This window comes from Rhincodon typus, chromosome 9 (assembly GCF_021869965.1).
Source record: "Rhincodon typus isolate 14 chromosome 9, sRhiTyp1.1, whole genome shotgun sequence".
In the NCBI taxonomy this organism is placed as follows: Eukaryota; Metazoa; Chordata; class Chondrichthyes; order Orectolobiformes; family Rhincodontidae; genus Rhincodon; species Rhincodon typus.
In genome coordinates this window covers 64764938-64787245 of record NC_063340.1, presented here as the reverse complement: position 1 = coordinate 64787245, position 22308 = coordinate 64764938, and the positions used below count along the sequence as shown (strand labels likewise).

At 39.9% G+C, this 22308-nt stretch overlaps 1 protein-coding gene across 1 annotated transcript in view; it reads left to right on the top strand.

Annotated features, from left to right (window-relative positions):
* The first annotated feature begins 748 nt into the window (after window positions 1–748).
* The window catches only part of LOC109930871 (protein kinase C epsilon type), a 229968-nt gene continuing 208408 nt past the window's right edge, over window positions 749–22308 (top strand). Inside the window, exons 1-3 of the mRNA XM_048601242.1 lie at window positions 749–805; window positions 12797–12956; window positions 20881–20915. Of these exons, the coding sequence (XP_048457199.1) occupies window positions 760–805; window positions 12797–12956; window positions 20881–20915 (241 nt within the window). The 5' untranslated portion in view covers window positions 749–759. The remainder of the gene's footprint in view (window positions 806–12796; window positions 12957–20880; window positions 20916–22308) is intronic.

Sequence of the window (22308 nt, the reverse complement as noted above, 5' to 3'; positions counted from 1 at the left end):
GGAAGAGTGTTCCTCCTGGGCCCATGCCAAACATCCAGCTCCAAGAAGCATACTTCAGGCCTTTGTGCAAGTCCCTGGAATCATGCTCTGAATGTTGGCTGGCTCAGCAAGGGAAAAGGCTGGTTCCCTCTCCTCTCAGAAACACTGGGCTTCAGTAGGACCAGCACCTGGATCTCACTGGTAGAATGGAAATCAGAGTCAAGGTTACTAAGGAGCTTTGGCCTCCTGCTGGCACCCTGTCACCTACACTGGTAATTAAAATTGCCCCCTCACTTCTTCTCAAAATGTGAGCTCTGGAGAGAGAATATGTGCAATTGTGCACTCGAACACTGGCCTGTTAGCTCAGTCATCTAAAAGTTGTATTATTAAATTGTAAGTAAGCCTCACAAGCAATTTCTCCTCACCCAACACCACATTCCTCTTGAGAATGTGTGTATTACCAACTGTATGTCTTTGTACATATAAACATTGATTTTCCAACTCACACACAAGCAGAAATTAGTGGAAAAACTCAGCAGGCCTGGCAACATCTGTGGACCCGAAATGTTAACTCTTATTTTTCTCCACAGATGTTGCCAGACCTGCTGTGTTTTTGTCCAGCAATTTCTGTTTTTGCTTCTGGTTTCCAGCATCCGCAGTTCTTTCGGTTTTTTTGACTTTTCACCTCAGTAAGTTGTAAAGAACAAAAAAACTTTTTGGTATATTTGAACAACCTTCACAAGTGACTTCCTCTTATCAGGCACTGGTTTCCTTTCGAACATGGAAATGCTGGGAACTGATCCGCTATCTGGTCTCCAGAAATCAGGTAGGGTACTTTTTGTCAAAAGGCACAAACACTTGAAATTTTAAATCTAGTTTATACTTAACAGTCTGCAAAACTAATGCATTATTTTACAACTTCATGATAGTTACACCAGATGCATCCAAGCTCCTTTAGAATCACCTTTCTTACCTACCGCAGCTCTGTCAAAGCTCCACCTTTTAATTCTTAAGTTAGACCTTTGCATTTCTTACAACTCACATCCTGTTGTGATTCAATTTCTTATTTCTTTAGAATAGACAGAAGGGGTAGTATGGGAGACAAAGAGGAAATAGTCACACTGCATTCACATTGCTGAGTCAAATATTGATTAATGTTATAGTAACATTATTATCCTCAAGTTAAACTTGATATTGCTTTGTGTGGAATATTCTAATCTCTGCCAAACACCATCATGTTTTAATGTTTTTATTCCTTTGGAAAAATCCCCGGAAATGGTGTATTTGATTAAAAATTGATTTGTTTTTCTCGCACAAGACTTGAAGGCATATGGCCATGTTGAGTTGCTAGATTGATCCTTGTAAATGGTGTTATGTGCAATGACAAAGATACAGTTGTAATCTAGTGAAAAATAAACCGAGCAATTTGATTGATGGATAGTTTCGTTAGTGATGCCGGACAGATTGTTTTTACCATTGAGAGATGAACTATACTGTTTCTTACTGAAATAGTATTCTAACCTTTTCATTAGTCAGATATCATATGAAGTTGGTATTCTTGATCCAAAACTGTGGCAAAGCAATTGCTTTGTAAATTATATATTCATTTCTAAATGATGTACCTCAGTAACAGAATACTTTGTTTCACTGTCAGCTTTTCAACCAAGCTGAATCCAAAAGGTTCAGAAGAGATGAGAAAGCAAATATGAGAAACAAAGAGAGATCATGAAAAATGCCTGGCAGCTCACATAAAAAGAAACCCCAAAGTCTTGATTAAGCACATTGATAGTAGAAGGGCGGTAACAGGTAGAACAGGACCAATTAATGACCAGAAGGGGATTTACACATAGCAGCAAAAGCATGGCTGAGCTGTTAGGTGAATACTTTGCATCTGACCTCCCCTACGAGGCAGATACTGCCCAGGCCGTGGTGATAGAGGAGGAGTTTCCATCTCTAAAAGGGTTTTGATTGATAAGGAGGTGGTATTTAATAAGTTGTTGGTACTTAAAGTTCATAAAACAGTGTGATCAGATGAGGTGCATGCAAGGATATTGAAGGAAATGAGAGTGAAAATTGCAGAGGCACTGGGAATAATCTGTAATCTTCCCTGGATTCAGGGGTGCTGCTTGAGGGTTGGACAATCGAAAATTGTAAAGATCTTCTCAGCAACTATTTAACAGTCACTTTAGCTTTAGTGATTTAATTATTTCATGAGCATCATTGGCTAGGCCAGCATTTTTTGCCTGTCTCTAATCACCCAAAGGGCAAGTAAGAGCAACCACATTGCTGTGGGTCTGGAGTCACATGTAGGCCAATTTGTGACAATTGACAATGGTTTTATGGCCATCATTAGAATTTTAATTCCAGGTTGTTATTTAATTCAAATTCCACTATCTGCTATGGTGGAATATTAGCTAGGTCTCTGGAAGCACTAGCCCAGTGATGGTAACTCTAAATCATCATCTCCTGACTTGAAACAATTATTATTATTAGAATTAGTAGTCAAATGGAAAAAAATTTGGATTGATTCAGAAGAATCGATGTGGATATGTTAAGGGAAAATCACTAACTCACTCTCACACTCACTAACTTACTGGAGATTTTTTATAAAGGTAACAGTGAAGCTGGATGAAGGGAGGACACTTGATGTAGTGTACTTGGATTTCCAAAAGGTGTTCAGTATAGTGGGACTTCCAAAAGTTATTCAATATAGTGCCACGCAGCAGGCTTTTAAGGAAAATTTTAGCTCATGGAATAAAAGTGACAGTAACAACATGGGTACAAAATTGGCTGAGCAATAAGAAATGGAGAGCAATGGTCAATGGATATTTTTCCAGCTGGAAGAAAGTTGGTAGTTGAGTTCCCAGTTGGGAACACTTGCTTTTCCTGATATAAATAAATAAGCTAGATCCTGGTGCACGGGAAATAATTTCAAAGTTTGCAGATGAGAAAACTTGGGCAAACTGTAAATTGTGAGGAAGAAGAACTTCTAAAGGACACTTACACAATGTTGAAGTGGTCAGATAGATGGCAGATGCAGTACAATGTGGCGAACTGTGAAGTGATGCACTTTGGTTCAAAGGAAATATAGAGGCAGTATAAACTAAAGGGTGCTGTTCTAAGGGGTGTGCAGAAGCAGAGAAACCTGTGGGGTGTATATGTACATTAGCCATTAAATGTGGCAGGACAAGCAGAGAAAGCTTGTAATGAAACACACAGTATCCTGGACTTCATAAATAGAGGCACAGAGCATGACAGCAGGGAGGTTATGATGAGCTAATGTAAGACAATGATTAGACCTGAGCTGGAGATTTATGTACAGTTATGGACACCGCATGATAGGAATAATGTGAATGCATTAGAGCGATGGCAAAAGAGGTTAGTGAGAATGGTTCCAAGATGAGGTATTTCATTTTTGAGGAAAGATTGGAGAAGTTGGGTCTGTTGTCATTGGAAAAAAAAAGTAGCCGAAGAGGAGATTTGACAGATGTTTTCGAAATTGTGAGGGATCTGGATAGAGTGGATCAGGTGAAACTGTTTCCCCTTGTAAATGGATTGATAACCAGAGGACAGTGATTTAAAAAGTTTTGCCAAAGAAGCATATGTGAGGTAAGAAAACAAATTCTTCGCTCAGTGAGTAGCTGTTGTCCAGAGTGCACCGCCTGGAAATGTGGCGGACGTAGGTTCACTTGAGGCATTCAAGCGGCCATTGGATAGTTATTCAAATTGAAACAAAGTACAAGGTTATAGGGCAAAGACAGGAGTTTGGCAGCGAGTTAAAATACTCTGAGAGCTGGCTCAGAAACAAGGGATCAAATGGCCCCTTTCTGTATCATAAAACTTTGGTGATTCATTAATTTTGAGGAAAGCTCATTTCTGCTCAAAATCTGTTTTTTTCCAAAACACTTGAATAAAGTGTAAGGAGGACTTTCGATTAAAAGTTAACAAAATGTTAAAGTTAGTAGAAAGAAAAGGGCTAGAGATAGTAGGAACTGCAGATGCTGGAGAATCCGAGACAACAAGGTGCAGGGCTTGAAGGGTCTAGGCCCGAAACGTCAGCCTCTCTGCTCCTATGATGCTGCTTGGCCTGCTGTGTTCATCCAGCCCTGCACCTTGTTGTCTAGAAAGAAAAGGGCATCTGGATATATAGCGAAAGTATTTTTTTTGTGTTATAAAATCATTATATGTATTCATAACCATCTGTGATACTAGAAATGCTCATTTGACACCCACAGAGGAGGTTGTTAAGAAATGCAGCTGGAGTTGAGGAGATTGTAATTTTGATCCAGGGTTAACCTTCCCGTCGACAGTGTACATTCAAAAGTGTGCTTTCTTGTGCTTCTTAAACGTTTGCCTGCTACTAAGTGCAACGTATCACAACTCCTACTTTCAAAACTTTTTTTTTTCTGACATCACAAATGCTGTTATACTGAGTTCTTTTTTCTCTCTTTAGATGTAGCTTGAGCCTGTGTTGTGGAATCCTATTTGTGCCATTCTTCTTTTGAACAATTCTGATGAATGCCAGTGTAAATTGTGGGAGAGATGCAGATGTAAAAATCTGCAACGTTTTGTTTTCAGTTGTTTGTGTGGGTGCAAATTGTGGGTTTTAATTCAAAACGTATTTATTAAAATTGTATTATGAGTCATGCTTTATGAATATTTCAATGCCTGTTATTAAAGTGTTGACTACAAGTCACACCTCTATATTTAAACTTACCCTTTTCATTATGGATTGCAAGTCACGCCTTAAGTATCCTTAAGTTCTTTTCATCATAATGTGGATTATAAGTTGCATCTTCTGTATTAATAATGTGCCTTTTATTATAATTTTGGGGCATAATTCACAGTTTGTATAAATTTTCAATTTGCTTTATTACAAATGTACAACTTTACTTGCTTTTGTGAATTATATTCTTTATGAGAATCATGAGATTAGTGCAACTTAAGATCTGTTTTAACATTAATTTACACTCAGACATTGTGCTGTGTTTTAAGCCATGTGACTAGTGCTAAACTGTGAAAAAATCTATAATTTTAAATTAACATTTTTTGGTGTATGAAACCTTTAAAGGGCTTTATTTTCGTACACTCTCTATTTTTTTGAGGGAATATGCCCCTTTAAACTAGCTTTCTTTGGAATTTTAAAATTCTTAAAATTTGAGATGTAAAATATGAGGCCTTCAGTTTTCATGAATAACTTTGAATTTGTAACATTTGCATGCTCTGGACCTGATTAGACTTGGCATACTCAGTACAACAGTAAATTCCACAATTGCTACATACTTTATCTATGCTTTGGAAAATATGGCTTGGAACAGCAGTATCTCCTGTAAACGTACTGTGTGTTTGAAAATGTTAAGAGTCATTAACTGTGCTCCAAATGTTAATTGCGCACAGAGCGCTTTGAAAATGCACCAATGAATTTCAATCTTTCAATGCTGAATATGTCTTGCTGTGGTTGAATTAATACACCTGTTTCAATCTTTGGCAACCATTCATTTTGATATGTTTTATTTCAATTAATCCACTGAGAATATGGGAAAATTTATCCATCTGTAGAATATTACTTTGTCCTTCATGTTTGCTATTAAGGTAGCTTGACATCCCTCCTTGTAAATATTTTTAGATATGCTCTCATGCATGTTTTAATGCACTGCACTATTTCCCTGATTAAACGTGATTAGACATTGAATCTGAGGTCTCGACAATTTCTGTTGAGAACTAACAGTAGGTCAAGATGGCCTTATGTGAACTTGCATTGTCTCATCCTGTGTGGAAGCTCCATCTCAAAGTGGCTGCACTGAGGTCTGTGTGAGGGAAGTGGTCTCTTTTGAGGAATCATCAGTTTGATTGTCTAGCTAACACTGTGATGTAAAGTATTCTTTAAAATTCATTTATGGGATGTGGGCATCGCTGGCTGGGCAGCATTTATTACCCACTGCATGTTGCCCTTGAGAAGGTGGTGGTGAGCTGCCTTCTTGAACTGCTGCAGTCCACCTGCTGTGGGTTGACCCACAATGCCATTAGGGAGGGAATTCCAGGATTTTGACCCAGCGACAGTGAAGGAATGGCGATATATTTCCAAGTCAGGATGGTGAGTGACTTGGAGGGGAACTTGAAGGTGGATGGAGTTCCCACATATCTGCTGCCCTTGTCCTTCTAGATGGAAGTGATCATGGATTCAGAAGGTGCTGTCTGAGGATCTTTGGTGAATTTGGTATAGACGCGTCAGTGTCAGACTAGAAAGTACACGTGGTAATTCTTTTTCTAAAAAAATGATATAGAAACATTGCTGTGCTCCACCAAAGAAAATTGTCCTGAGGCCCATTAACAAATTGGCCTTATTTCAGAGCTACTGATGATTGGACTCTGCAGCTTGCTGACTCAGGAAATCAGCATTTACCTTTGTGGAAGGTAATTGGCAGGTCATATCTGGGTGGGTCAGGAAATGAGACATTCCTAGGGGCAGTGAGCTTCAGAAGTGTCAATAATGGTGTGTCTTTTTTTTTGTCCAATAGACTAAAAAATGATCATTTCCTCTGCCTTGTTCTGCAAACCGGCAGCTTCCATTTTAAGGGCTGATTTTTGGTTAGGCTGTGCTTTGCCTGATCTAGTGAGGGAAAGCTAGCTCTGCACTTTTGTTCCTGAGTCTCCTGAACATAAAAGCTAGGAGCAGAAGGAGACAATCCAGCCCCTCGAGCCTACTCCACCATTCAATATGATAGTGGCTAATATCACCTCGGCCTCAACTCTGCTTTCCTGTCTGCACCCCTAACCCTTCAACTCGTTATTAACTAACAATCTGTCTCCTCCTTAAAATTACTGAATGTCCCAGCATCCACCACAATCCGGGATAGTAAATTCCACAGGTTTGCACTCTGTGAGAGAAATATTTTCTCCTCATCTCTGTTTAAAATCTGCTTCCCCTTATCCTAATATTATGACCTCTCATTTTCTGAAGAAGGGTCGCAACCTGAAATGTCAACTTTCCTGCTCCTCTGATGCTGCTTGGCCTTCAGTGCGCCTCCAGCTCCACACCTTGTTATCTCTTATTATGATCTCTCATGCTAGATTGCCCTTCAAGAGGAAACATCATCTCTGTGTTTATTTTGTTGATCCCCTGTAACATCCTATATATCTCAATTGGATCTCTTCTCATTCTACTGCCGCAGAGTATATGCCTAAACTGTTTAACCTCTCTTTGTAAAATAAACTCCTCATCTCTGGAATCAATCTAGTGAAGCTGTTTTGAACTGACTCCAATGCAACTGCATCCTTCCTCAAGTAAGGAGACCAAAACTGTACACAATACTCCAAGTGCAGTCTCACTAATACCTTGTACCAACACTTCCCAAATTTTATACTGTACTCAATTTAGCAATAAATGCCAAAATTCCACTTCCTTATGACCTGCTGTACCTGCACAATAGCTTTCTTCATTTCATACAAGAGGACACTGAGATCCCTCTGCACCAAACCTTTCTGAAGTTTCTCTCCATTTAGGTAACAAGTTGCCTTTCTATTCTTCTGACCAAAATGAATAACCTCACAGTTATCCACATTAAATTCCATCTGCAAAGTTTTGGCCCATTTACCCAACCCATTTGTAAATTCCTTATTTCCTTTTTGCAACTTTCTTTCCGACCTATTTTAGTGTCATCTGCAAATTTGGAAATCGTACCTTCCATCACTGCATCTGAGTTATTAATATTAATTGTAAATAGTTGGGGCCTGAGGACTGAATGCTATGGAACCCCACTAGTTATGTCATGCCAGTAGAAAAATACCCATTAATCCTGACTTTCTGCTTTCTGTTGGTTAATCGATCCTCAGTAGAAACATAACTAAGGCTGTGGATTCAGCTTTAAACTAATTAGTGGGAGGGTGTGTTCAATCGCATGGAAAATTATGGAAAAAGTTAAAGAGGGAGAGGGCAGCACAGACATTAAAGTTTCAAGAGCAAGTAATCGGACAGAGAATATGGAATGGGACAGGAATCTAACTTCAGTCAGAGCGGATAAAGGGACACCTATGAAAAGGCAGGGGCAGTCAACACAGGACTGAGGACATTGGACTTAAATGCACAGTATACGAAATGAGGTAAACGAGCATGTAGCACAGATTGAGATTGACAAGTATGATGTTCTGGGCATCACAGAGACGTATCTGCAAAGGAATCAGGGCTAGGAACTAAATCATAGAATCCCTACAGTGCAGATAGACGCCTATTGGCCCATCGAGTCTGCACTGACCCTTTGAAGAGCATCCCACCCAGACCCACATCCCATCCTCTCCTTGTAACCCCGCATTTTCCATGGCTAATCCACCTATCCTGCGCACCCCTGGACACTATGGGCAGTTTAGCATGGCCAATCCACCTAACTATGGGAGGAAACCAGAGCCCCCAGAAGAAACCCACGCAGACACTGGGAGAACGTGCAAACTTCACACAGACAGTCACCCGAGGTTGGAATCGAACTTGTTCCTGGTGCTGTGAGACAGCAGTGCTAACCAGTGAGCCACCGTACCGCCCATATCCAAGAATATACATCCTACTGATAACGCAGGCAGATGGGCAGAGGTGGGCAGGCCTGCCCTGTTCAGAAGAAATGAAATTAAATCAAAGCATGAAGTGATAATAGAGTTGGAATGTGTAGAATCCATGTGGGTACAGTTGAGAAACCGCAAAGGAAAAAAGACTTGATGGGAGTCGTGCACAGACCTCCTAGCAGTAGTCAGGATCTGGGGAAGAAAATACATCAAGTGATAGAAAAGGCATGTAAGAAAGGCACTATTAGAATAGTCACAGGAAACTTCAATATGCAGATAGACTGGGCAAATTGGATTAGGAGCGGATCTCAAGAAAATGAATTTGTGGAACATCTACAAGATAGTTTTTTGGAACAGCTTGTAGTAGAGCCCACTTGAGAACAGTCAGTTCTGGATTTGGTAATATGTGATGAGGTAGACTTTATTAGGGAGTTTAAGGTGAGGAAACCCCTAAGAGGCAGTGACCATAATATGATAGATTTCACCCTGCTGTTTGAGAGGGAGAAGCTAGAATCAGATGGGACAGTATTACAATTGAATAAAGGTCATGAAAAAGACAAGAGGGAGGAACTGGCCAGGGTTAATTGAAAGGAGAATCTACCAGGGAAGACAAGAACAAGTGTAGTAGCAATGGCAGGAGTTTCTGGGGGTAATTTGGGAGACTCAGTAGAAATTCATCCCAAGGAAGAAGAAACATATTAAGGGGAGGATGAGGCAACCAGGGTTGACAAGGGAAGTCAGGGACAGCATAAAAGTGAAACATAAAGTGTACAATCTGGTGAAGATTACTGGGAAGCTTGTAAAAACCTGCAGAGGATAACTGAAAATGCGTTAAAAGGGAAAAGATTAAATAAAGCTAGCTAGTAATATAAAAGAAGATTGCAAGAGTTTTTAGATATCTAAAACGTAAGAGGGAGACAAGAGTGAATATTGGACCATTGGAAAATGCAGCTGGAGAAGTCATAATGGGGAACAAAGAAATGACAGAGAAACTGACAGGAACAGCAGTTTTCACAGTGGAAGACACAAGCAGCTAGCCAGAACTGGCAGCTAACCCAGAGGGGGACGAAGGTGAATGTAATGGCCATCACTAAGGAAAAGGTACTGGAGAAGCAGAAAAGTCTGAAGGTGGATAAATCACCTGTACCATATGGACTACACCCCCACCCGCCCCCCAAGTTCTGAAGGAGATTGCTGAGGAGATTGTAGCGGCATTTGGTGGTGATCTTCCAGGAATCGCTGGAATCAGGGAGGGTCCCAGAAGACTGGGAAATGGCTAATGCAACACCCCTGTTTAAGAAGAGAAAGAAGCAGAAGACAGGACTATATAGGTGAATTAGCCTGACCTCAGTCTTTTGTCCATTATTGAGTCCATTATTAAGCATAAGATTGCCGAGTACTTGGAAGTACTTGGTAAAATAGGGCTGAGTGAGCACAGTTTTGTCAAGGGAAGGTCATGCCTGACAAATCCATTAGAATCCTTTGGGGAGATAAGAAGCAAGTTAGGCAAGGGAGAGCCAGTTGACGTGATCTATTTGGATTTCCAGAAGACCTTTGACAAGGTACCACACAGGATGGTGCTAAATAATTTAAGAGCCCACGGTATTAGAGGAAAGGTACTGGCATAGAGGATTGACTGTCTGGCAAAAGCCAGAGAGTCAGGATAAAAGGGTCTTTTTCAGGATGGCAGCTGTGACTGTTGGAGTTCTGAAGGGGTCTTTGTTGGGACCACAGCTATTCACATTATGCATTCACGATCTGGACATAGGAATTGAGGGCATTGGAGTTAAGGTTGCAGATGACATAAAGATAGGTGGAGGTACAGATAGTGTTGAAGAAGCTGGGTGGCTGCAGATGCACTGGGACGTCTAGGACAATTGGAAAAGAAGTGGAAGTTGAAATGCAGAATGGGAAAGTGGAGGAATAGAGGTATAGCCTATTTTCTAAATGGGGAAAGGCATCGAAAATCTGATGCACAAAGGGTGACTTGGGAGTACAAGTTCACGATTCTCTTAATGTTAACATGTAGCTTCAGTTGGCAGTTAGGAAGGTAAATGCAATGTTAGCATTTATTGCAGGAAGGCTAGGATGCAAGAGCAGAGATGTACTTCTGAAGCTGTACAAATGTTTGGTCAGACCAGATTTGGAATATTTTGAGCAGTTTTGGGCCCCGTATCTTAAGGAAGGATGTGCTGGCGTTGGAGAGGGTCCAGACGAGGTTTACAAGAATGATCCCAGGAATGAAGAATTTGTCATTATGAGGAGCGGTTGAGGACTCTGGGTCTGTACTCGATAGAGTTTAGATTGTAATGGGGAGGAGTCTGATTGAAACGTACAAAATACTAAGAGGCCTGGATAGAATGGACATGGTGAAGATGTTTCCACTCATAGGAGAGACCAGGACCTGAGGACCCTGCCTCGGAGTGAAGGGATGGCCCTTTAGGCTGAGATGAGGAAGAGGTTTTTCAGCCAGAGGTGGTTATCCTGTGGAACACATTGCCGCAGAAGACTATGGCGGCCAAGTCATTGAGTGTATTTAAGACAGAGATGGCTAGGTTCTTGTTTAGTGAGGGATCAAGGAGTTACAGGGAGAAGGCAGGAGAATGGGCTTGAGAAACGTATCAGCCATGATTGAATGGTGGAGCAGACTCGATGGACCAAAAAGCCTAATTCTGCTCCTATATCTTATGGTCTTAAGTCTAATAAATTTTTCTTAGACCCATTTATTCCTACTTTGTGTATTAACCTTTTGTATGGCACCTTATCAATGCTTTCTGGAAATCCAGATGTACTACATCTATTGGTTCCCCACTATCCATTTTGCTTGTTACACCTTCAAAGAACTCTAACAAATTAGTCAAATATGATTTACCCTTCATAAAACCATACTGATGCTGGATTGTGCTTTGAATTGTCCTTTTGCTACTTCCTTTATAATTGCTTCCAGCAATTCCCTAATGACAGATGTTAAATGAATTGATCTATGCTTTTGTACTTGCTGCCTACCTCCTTTTTTGGAACCTTTCCTGTATCAAAGGAAATTTGTAATTTATAATCAATGGATCCACTGTCTCTGCTGCCACTTTCTTTAATACCCTAGGTTGTAGGCCACCAGAACACTTGTCTACTTCCAATCCCAATAGTTTTCTCACTATATTTTCCCTAGTGATGATGATTGTTCTAAGTTCCTTCTTCTATAAACTCTGCATTCTGTTACATTGGGATGATACTAGTATCTTCCACTGTGAAAATGGAGGCAAGATATTGATTTATGGTCTCTACCATTTCTGTGCTTCCCCAATTAGCTTATCAGTCTCATCCTTGAAAGGATCATCATTCACTTCAGCTATTCTGTTCCCTTTTATATACTCATAGAAGCTTTTTGCTTTTGTTTTATTTGTGCTGGTTTTCTTTCATTATTATTGTTGCTCTTTTTATTACATTTTTGGTAATCCTTTGATTTTTAAAGTTTTCTGATCTTCTCGCTTGCCATTGGCCTTTGTGATATTGTATGCCTCAGTTTTTGCCTTTATGTTATCTTTAACATCCATGCTTAGCTATGGATGTTCTTTCCCCCTTGTATAATCTTTTTTCCTCTCTGGAATATGTTTTAGTTGGGAGGAATTGAATATCTCCTTAAATATCTGTCACGACTGATCGACTGTCCTATCTCTCAACCTTCCTACTGAGTTTGAAATTCCAGTACGCTATGATTACTCTTCCCTCAAGGAACCTTGACCATGAGATCATGAATCAATTCCACCTCATTACATGAGAGCAAATTCAGAATAGCCTGCTCCCTGGTCGGTTCCACGACATATTGCAATCTTTAGTACATTCAATGAACTCTCCTTTGAGACTACCTTTGTCAATTTGATTGACCCAGTCTGTAAGCATATTAAAATCACCTATGATTTTTGCTGTACCATTCTTACAATCCCCCCAGTATATCCTGCACCCCACCGTGGAGCTACTGTTGGAGAGCCTATAGATTACTCCCACTAGGGACTTCTCTCCTATGCTATTTCTTATTCCTGCCCAGACTGACTCTTGCAAGTTGTGCCTGTTTTGGGTTGAGTGTTGGTCTTTGAAAAGTCACTGAGAACAATATGCTATTAGACTTTGTTTGAACACAGCAAATCAGGACAATATTCAAAAGGCTGACATTGATTTTATGCCATAATAATTGGCATCCATGAGTTGAATTTCTAACCAATTTCGTGTTACTTCAGATTTGTTTCAATAATTGTTTTCTTGGTTTCTGCAGCACCAAAGGAGAATGAAGAACGTGTGTTCAGAGAACGAATGCGGCCCAGGAAGAGACAAGGAGCTGTACGGCGCAGAGTCCATCAGGTCAACGGGCACAAGTTTATGGCCACCTACCTTAGACAACCAACATATTGTTCACATTGCCGGGACTTTATTTGGTAAGAGCAAGAGAGTTGTTAAAGGCAAAAAAAAAGACAAATGAGGAATTATTACATTGATAAAGAAGTGTGAGTTTGCAGTTGAATGGAGAGAATCCAACTGAAAAATATAAATACATTCCGGAAAGCCATCAGAGTGTCCCGATCCTTAGTGCTTGCTCTGATATCTATCCATTACACTTTTCTACATTACTGACACAATTTGGCAAAAAAGGAAGACTTAAAAGTTTGTTTCATTAGTGAATTTTACTTTTATGAACAACTTACTGAATGATAATGCATATAAATGAGATAATTATGCGAAGAAAATGGAACAGGTCAGGGAAAGCATGAGGACCTGCTGTTATATTTGTCATGACATATTGTACATTGACGATTATTGTATTCATTATTACACATTAGAAGATTTTGGTTTTATTCATAGGTGAGAGAAAGGTGTAATGTTTAATCGCTCCATGGCTGTGTAACCTAGAGGGCTGCCTATAGCAGTATTTTTAATCCTAATTTATTTGTGTGACTGTAGTCCACCTGGTGTTAAAATGGAGGAATGTTACTTCAAGGGAAATTATTGCAAGACTGCAGCCACGTATAAATTTATTAATAATTTATGCTTTTTTAGTATTTTAAAAATATGATAATAAAGTCATTCATACAAAAGATTCAGCTGAAAATTCAGCTGTGAAACTCCATGTAGTGAATCTGTACCCATGTGTCAAGAGCTATGCCCACTGATGCTCGACAGAGTTAAACTTCAAATGCCATCGTGTATTCACATCTCGTGGAGGATCTCCAAAATAAACCACATGTAAAAATGCAGGTAATGAGCTGGGAGTGCCTGGAAATCAGGATGCAACCTTTAAAAAGTCAAGCCTGGCAGATTGTAGCAGCAGGTATGCAGGAAATGCCTTTGATCACAAAGCTGCTCACTGTTATGTGTCAACTGCCCACTTTTCAAGAATGTTTCCATCAAAGCATTTGGCAAGACAGCTGGAAAAAGGACAAAGGCAGTGGAATGATAAACAGAAGAGCTCCAAAAGCCTTTGAAACTGACCTCCAAACCCATTCAGCAAGAGTGAATGCAGGAGAAACATACTATTGGGTCAGCATGGAAGAAAATGCTGAAAAAAATGCTTTTTGTGTCATACAGAAGGAGGCTGCATGCTAACTATCTCAACACTAGTCTTGCAGGCCAGTGCCATAGAACTCCAAAGAACTCCAAAGCGAACCTGCCACAATTATTGGGTAGTAAAGAGGGCACACAGTTGAAATATTGCACTATGTGTAACCAACTCTCCTTACAGAACTTATGTAAAGAATCTTAAAGCCCCTTCCTTGACTTCATTAATGTGATACCTTTTACACCAGTTGCACAGTAGATACGGTCACCAACTGCTGCCCTTTGTAGGATGCACTGTATCTTGTTAGAGTTCTCAAACATGCATACAGTGCACCAGAGGAGACATTACAGCCATTAAAGAGCTCATTTGCTGTGAAAATTGGTATCAGATCATGGACCTGATAGGAATTATGTGTTGAAAGCACCATGTGGGTACAGTTATGCATACCTGAAACAGCACACAAACCCCAAGTTCCTCTCTCTGCATTTTATCCCATATCTTGCTCAGCTTTTTATCCCCCATTGGTGAAGCCTGTTCTGGAGTATTGTGTGCAGTTCTGGCCGCCCTGCTAAAGAAAGGATATTACTAAATTGGAGAGGGTTCAGACAAGATTTACCAGGATATTGCTGGAAATTGAGGGTTTGCGTTATAAAAATAGACTGGATAGGTTGGGACTACTTTCACTGGAGTGTAGGATGTTGAGAGGTACCCTTGTTGAGGTTTATAAAATCACGAGGGGCATAGATAAGGTGAATAGCAAGGCTCTTTTCCCTAGGGTGGATGAGTTCAAAGGTATTTTTAAGGTGAGAGGAGAAAGTTTTAAAGAGAACAATCAGGGTCAACTTTTTTACACGGAGTGTGGTTAGTGTGTGGAATGAACTGCCAGAGGAAGTGGTGGATGCAGGTACAGTTACAGCATTTTGAAGTTATATGGGATAAGAACATGAATAGGAAAGGTTTGGAGGGATATGGGCTCAATGCAGGCAAGTGGAACTAGTTTAGTTTGGGAACATGGTCAGCGTGGACTAGATAGACTGAAAGATCTATTTCCATGCTATATGACTCTAAAGAAAGACCTGCATTTATTTGGATTTTTGAAGTACACAGTGCATCCCAAAACACTCTACAGCTAATGAAGTACATTTTGAAATACAGTCACGAATCATATGTGAGAGTCAATAGCCAATTTATATAGAGCAACTTCTCAAAAGCAGCTCTGTGGCAGTGATTAGATGATCTGTGTTTTCTGATATCGTTTGGGAGATAGATATTGACTGGGGCTCCAGGGATAACTCCCCTACTCTACTTTCCAGTAGTGCTTACTGGATCCACTTGAGCTGGCAAATGAGGCATTGATTCACCAACCCGGCTGTTTATTCTTGAGGTGGGTGGTGGGAATTGGGAAAAATCCCACATCAGTCCATCCATGTCTGGAGAAAGTGTCTGCAAGGACAGGAAATTCGCTATTGGGTTGGAAGGGGAGTTGAAACGGCTGCATTTGGGTCTGCAGACTGGGGAAAATGTTTGGCAGAAGCCACTAGGGTTGCTGGAGTTGAAAAGGTGATGTAAAAAATGTGCCTCATTGCTGTGGGTCTTGGTTTCCAATTATAGTAAAAGCAGAAAGGCGCTCTTGTCTATCCTTTGTGGGATAGGTTACTTGCTATTGCAGAGGCAAGGTGTGTGAAGCAAAGTGTTGTTGATGATAATGGAATATGCAAACGTGCGAATTAGGAGCCTGCATCTCCATTCAGTAAGATCATGAATGATCTGTTTGTTTCAGATTCCATATTCCCATCTGTTCCCCACTAACCTTTAATTCCCTTGCTTACCAAGAATCTATTTACCTCTACCTTAATAATATGCATTCACTGCTATAACAATATACAGGCACCTCCACTGCTTCCTGACACTCAGAGGTCTCACAACCCTCCGATAGAAAATATTTCTCCTCATCTTTGTCCTCAAAGGGCAGCCCCTAACTTTTGAACCCATAGTTCTGGCCTGACCCACAAGAGGAAACATCCTTTCCATGTCGACCTTGTCAAGACCATTCAGGGTCTTATACACTTCCAATAAGTTACCCCTAATTCCAGTGGAAACAAATCCAATCTGCTCAAACTTTCCTCATAAAACAATGTGCTCATTTCAGGCCTCAATCCAGTAAACATTCTCTGAACTGCCTCTAATGCATTGACATCCTTCCTTAAATAAGAAAAGCAAAACTGGAAGTAATACTCAAAATGTGACCCTGGCATTCCCCGTATAAACCGAAGCATAAGATCCTTACTTTTATGTTCAGTTCCTCTCATAGTAAAGAATGGTGTTCCATGAGCCTCCTTAATAATATGCTGTGCCTACGTACTAATTCTTGAAATCTATGCACTAGAACACCTATATCCTCCTGCACATTGGAATTCTGCAGTCATTCTCCATTTAAATAATATGGTTTTTGTTCCTGCAGCCAGAGTGAACAACTTCATATTTTTCCACCTTGTACTCCATTTCCCAGATTCTTGCCCGTTCACTCAATTTATCTTAGTCGGTTTGCATCCTCTTTATATCCTCTTCACACCATACTTTCCTAGCTGTCTTTGTGTCAACAGCAAATGAAAGGTCAATTCTGTAGACCCAGCTCGTAACTATGGTCTTCCTGAAGTAGATCTCTGTCCAGCTTCTTGTGGGCCCGTGAGAGAGCTGCAAAAATATTGACAATTTATTTAATCTAATAAAATATATGTCATCCTTGATGTTGTCGCTCATAATATGGTTTGGAATTGTAACCCAAGTAGGACATTTTAGCAATGAAGACAATAAACTTTTCAGAAGAAAACCAACAAAGCAAATTATCCACATGTTCTTAATCTTTCTTATTTTTTCTCATGATGCGCAAAGCACTGATAAGTCTGCATTATTCCCATCCTTCATTGCTCCGAGAGGCTGGTTGTGATTCTTTAACCAGTGCAGTAGCAATTAACTCGGACATGGGCGTATTAAATTCCAGCACTATGCACTAGAAAACTGTGGTTGCCTTCAAGCATACAAATTTAACCTGGTGGAAGAATTTGTACAAGTTCAAATCTGAAGTGCCAGTAGCTTAAAGAAGATGTAAACATAATTGATTACCTTTGAATGTGAATATAGGAGGTATGGTGAGTATATTTGCAGATGACACCAAACTAGTGGTGTGGTGGACAGTGAAGAAGGTTATCTCAGAGTGCAATGAGACTTTGATCAGATGGGCCGAGGAGTAACAGATGGAGTTTAATTTAGATAAATGTGAGGTGCTGCATTTTGGTAGGGTAAATCAGGGCAGGACTTATACACTTAGTGGTTAGGTCCTGGGGAATGTTGCTGAACAAAGGGACCTTGGAGTACACGTTCATAGTTACTTGAAAGTGGAATTGCAGGTAGACAGGGTAACAAAGAAGACATTTGGTATGCTTGCCTTTATTGGTCAGTGCATTGAGTATAGGAGCTGGGAGGTCATGTTGCGGCTGTACAGGACATTAGTTAGGCCACTTTTAGAATATTGTGTTCAATTTGGTCTCCCTGCCATAGGAAAGATGTTGTGAAACTTGAAAGGGTTTAGAAAAGATTTACAAGCACCTTGCCAGGGTTGGAGGTTTTGAGCTATAGGGAGAAGCTGAATAGACTGGGGCTATTTTCCCTGGAGTGTTGGAGGCTGAGCGATGACCTTATAGAGGTTTATAAATCATGAGGGGCCTGGATAGGGTGAATAGCCAAGGTCTTTTCTTCGGGGTAGGAGAGTCCAAAATCAGAGGGCATAGGTTTAAGATGAGAGGGGAAAATGGACCTAAGGTGAACATTTTCAAGCAGAGGGTGACGCGTGTACGGAATGAGCTGCCAGAGGACGTGGTGGAAGCTGGTACAACTACGACATTTAAAAGGCATCTGGATGGGTACATGAAGAAGAAGGATTTAGAGGGATATGGGCCAAATGCTGGCAAATGGGACTAGATTAAGTCAGGATATCTGATCGGCATGGACAAGTTGGACTGAAGGGTCTGTTTCCATGCTGTACATCTCTATGATCCTACGAATTGTTTAATTCTTTAATTAACCACATAATAATTAACTTCCTCACTTTGTAACTTTATTTAATACAATAAATGCAGATTTTAATGTTAGTAATGGTATTGTAAAGTAACACTGAGCAACTGTGAATAGCAGAAGCAAATTCTCCTCTGATTAATGCTGTTGGGACATATTTCATGTTTGCTAAAAAAATGAGCTGAAGTGTTGTCACACCTTCTCAACATTTAATTAGGATTTTGTTTCAAATGACTATTACATAAGGGCATTCCACACTATAAGGTCAAGTAGACTGGCTGATCCCTGTTTCAGTTGTTAGTTTGTGCTAAATCACTTGATCTCATGTGTACCATAATCGCACACCAACAATGGAAACAAATTCCATTATGTTACATTTTTAATTCACGTGGATTTAAACTAAGAAACCCAAGAGATTGAGAACTGAGACCATAATGCTCGTTGAGGATGCAGGTTCTGAGGAAGGTTATTTTAGGAGGGAGAGAGGGGTTGAAATTGGGAAGCAAGTTCCAGATTAGGACCCCAGAATGCTGAAGATTCTGCTGCTAACTTTGGGGGTAAAGAGACATGTAGCTAAGTGAATGCCTGCGGAATAACGGGAGAGAGTAATAAAGTGCACACATGTCACAGTTGGCAGATGTGAAGATGATTGAAATGATTTTGTGGGATGGTGAACCTTTTCCAGTTGGAGCAAAGGTTAAAACACCCATTATAGATTGTTGTTGTGCCTCTGTCTTTTCAGTTGAGAGCAGAGGACATGCCTGAAAATTGTATTGAGAATGTGTTTCAGAATGCAGGTCATATTTCAGCATGTCAGAAGATACAATGCCTTCTGCATTTCAAACTTGCATTTACTCTGAAGCAGGTTATTCATGGCCTAGAATATACAGGAGATACACAGAATACTTAAAGCTCAAAGGTTTCAGTAGGTATCCCACACCTAATTGGCAGATTTCATTCAACCATGTCGCTGCATTTTAGAAATGTTGCATCCGTAACAATGTCATGTTATGGACATGTTTTTGGGCAAGTAAATCAATAAGTTTAAAAATACATGAACATCCTTTTTCTATTCATCGACAAAGACTGTTTTTCATTTCAAAGACGATGTCTACTCGAGGTCATGGGTAAATGTGCCTTGCGCAGGCCAAATCTAGGCTTGCATATCTTTGGACACATGAGGTAGGACATCCCACGAGATAGTGAGATCTGGAGTGTAGTATTTGCTTGCATTTCTTTCCTTCTCTGCCATCAGTCTGCCTCATTATTAAGGCATTTAGACACAAAGCATGAGGCATCTTGATAGACAAGTCACTCTGAACTATTCATTAGACTGCGCCTCGTCAATAGTGTTAATACTACTGCACTTCAAGGAGCATTTCAGTGACTTTGAAGTGTTTTCTTTGTCCACCCCTTCATCACCGGCTATTCGAGTGTTGCAAAACAGAACATGACAGGGGAGATGCTTTTTAGTCACTGTTTTAAGTCCATTGCACTTAATTTTGCCTGAGCTTTGACAGAATGCTTGAAGAATTGGCTTCCAGAAAGGTAGTAGCATTTGTTTGATGAAGGAGAATATCAGCTACTGAACAATTGACACTGAAACTGAAACTCTGAAGTCTGAGTCAACCATTTGACAAGTCAGACAAACATCCTTCCATAGATCACAGCAAATATTAGTTATTTCATTGCTGCACAAAAGAACTTTACAGCAGGTCGAGTTTGGGAATAGTCTGGAAGGGAAGCCTTGTCGTGATTTTGGCTGGGTCAAGACTTTTATTGTTGAATTTACAAGTAGAACTGTGATGATTATATGAATGGGTTCCTTACATTCAGTGTCAACTTTAAAAGGGCTGGGCATGAACTGGAAAATCTAGAACAAAGGGGCAAAGTCTCAGGTTAAAGTGTTTCTCATTTACAACAGAGATGAGTAGGAAGTTATTCATTCACAAAATTGTGAATCTTTGGAATTCCTTACCTGGTTTGGTTGTGGATATGCTATCATTGTCTATAGGATGAGATGGGTAGAATTTAGGGGTAGTGAGCTGAGGAAGGAATTGAGGCCATATCATATTGAATGAGAATGCATGCTCATGAGTTTTACGGTCTACACCTGATCTTAATTCTTTTGTCCCATGGTCTGTTAGTCTTAATTAAAATGATACTGCCAGCCCCTATGAACTTCCTTGTCGACATAACCCCTTGCGACAAAGCCATGTAATCATATTGATTGGTATGTAGAACCCAGGAGCCACAAACAACTAGTACCACACATTTTCCAAATGACTGAACCCTGGGGTCAAGGGCAGTCGAATTGTTTAAAATCAAAATCTGCATTACTCTCAGTGTAACCTTAACATACCAGTGTGCTTCTCCAGGAAGGACCATACAATAAAATCATACAAATGTTTCTAAAAACTATGCAGATGTAAGCTCTTAAAAGCATAAAAATTATTTAAAATACAACCACAGTAAAAAGGCAACTTACTTTTGATGATTTTGTGTTGTCATTTTTGATATCTCTACTGGCTTTGAACTAGAATCACAGACCAGCATGATAGCTATGAATAGCAGCACGATATTCTCATGATTATGAGAAATCGACCCTAAATCTGAAATGCTGACCAATTTTAATGGATCTTATTGTTTGTGCTACAGTTGTGTTTTTGATTGTATTTTTGAAAATCAGTATGTGAATGACAACAATCAATTATTTTTTCTGTGCTGTGTTACAGGGGAGTGATAGGTAAACAAGGATACCAATGTCAGGGTAAGAACTGAGTTTAAAATATCTTTGTTAAGGTTTATTGTTTTAATATATTTGGTGTTCTCTGCAATTTTGCTGTTCTCTTTCTGTGGACTGTCTAGTGGCTTCACAACAGATGCGCACTGAAATAAAAGATAAACATAGATTTCTGGTTGGCTGCATTGAATTTGTGAAATTCGTCACCATGTCATTTCAACAAGGAATCATGTAGCAACTGTATTTTATTAATGCATGAATCAGTCTGCACAGTGTTGAAAGCCTCAATAGATTTGTTTACTTTCGCCAAAAGAACATGAATTAAATGACTGTTATGAATGTGTCTGATGTGTTTTGTGCTTTTAGCTCAAATGCCTGAAGGACCTCTTCACAAAACCAGCAAAATGACTTGGAGACATCATTCGTATATGTTTTGAGCATGTGTGTTCCGCTTATCTGAATAGTACAATTCTCCACCTCTTGTTGTGGGATCTTGTAAGATGTTGCTAATGCAAATTCAGAAGTCACTTGACACCAGGTTATAGTCCATCAGGTTTATTTGAAATCACAAGCTTTCAAAGCAGTGCTCCTTTGTCAGGTAAAGTGGATGGAAGTGTGCAGGTAAAGACTTTATAGGTGGAGAGATAATTGCAAGATAATTCCAGGTTATTAAGAATGTCAACCAATAAGTACAATTAGTGTGAATGCAGTGTCGACAGGCTGAATAACAAGTCTTTGCAGGTGATCAAAAGTGTCCAACGGTGTGAGTAAAGTGTCGACAGCTGAATAACAAGTGAAGGGATGACCTATGAACGGACTAATTAAGGCAGAGAGATAATTACAAATAATCAAAAATAAGATGATGCTGGAGACAAACCAAATGGCTGGAATAGCATGAGAAGGTATTTGAACAACTCTAATACCTACTCATGCTATTCCAGCCATTTGATTTGTCTCTAGCACCATCTTATTTTTGATTTTTTGTAATTATCTCTCTGCCTGTATGATTGGATCGTAGGTCATCCCTTCACTTGTTATCGAGCCTGTTGAAACTCCACTCACACTATTTGTACTTAGCTGTTGACACTCTTAATCACCTGGAATTACCTTGCCATTATCTTTCCGCCTACAAACTCTGTGCCTGTGCACTTCCCTCCACTTCACCTGATGATGCAGCAGTGCTCCGAAAGCTTGTGATTTCAAATAAACCCGTTGGACTGTAACCTGGTGTCATGTGACTTCTGACTTTGTGAACCCCAGTCCAACACTGGCATCTCCACTTAATGGCTAATGCAAATTGTTTAATAATTGAGAATGTATTTTATCATGAGTAAATTATTTCTCAATTTGCTTTAAGCAGAAAGTGAGCGTAAACATTTTAAAATTGCAGCTCTTCCAGAAGCATTAATTGATAAGATCT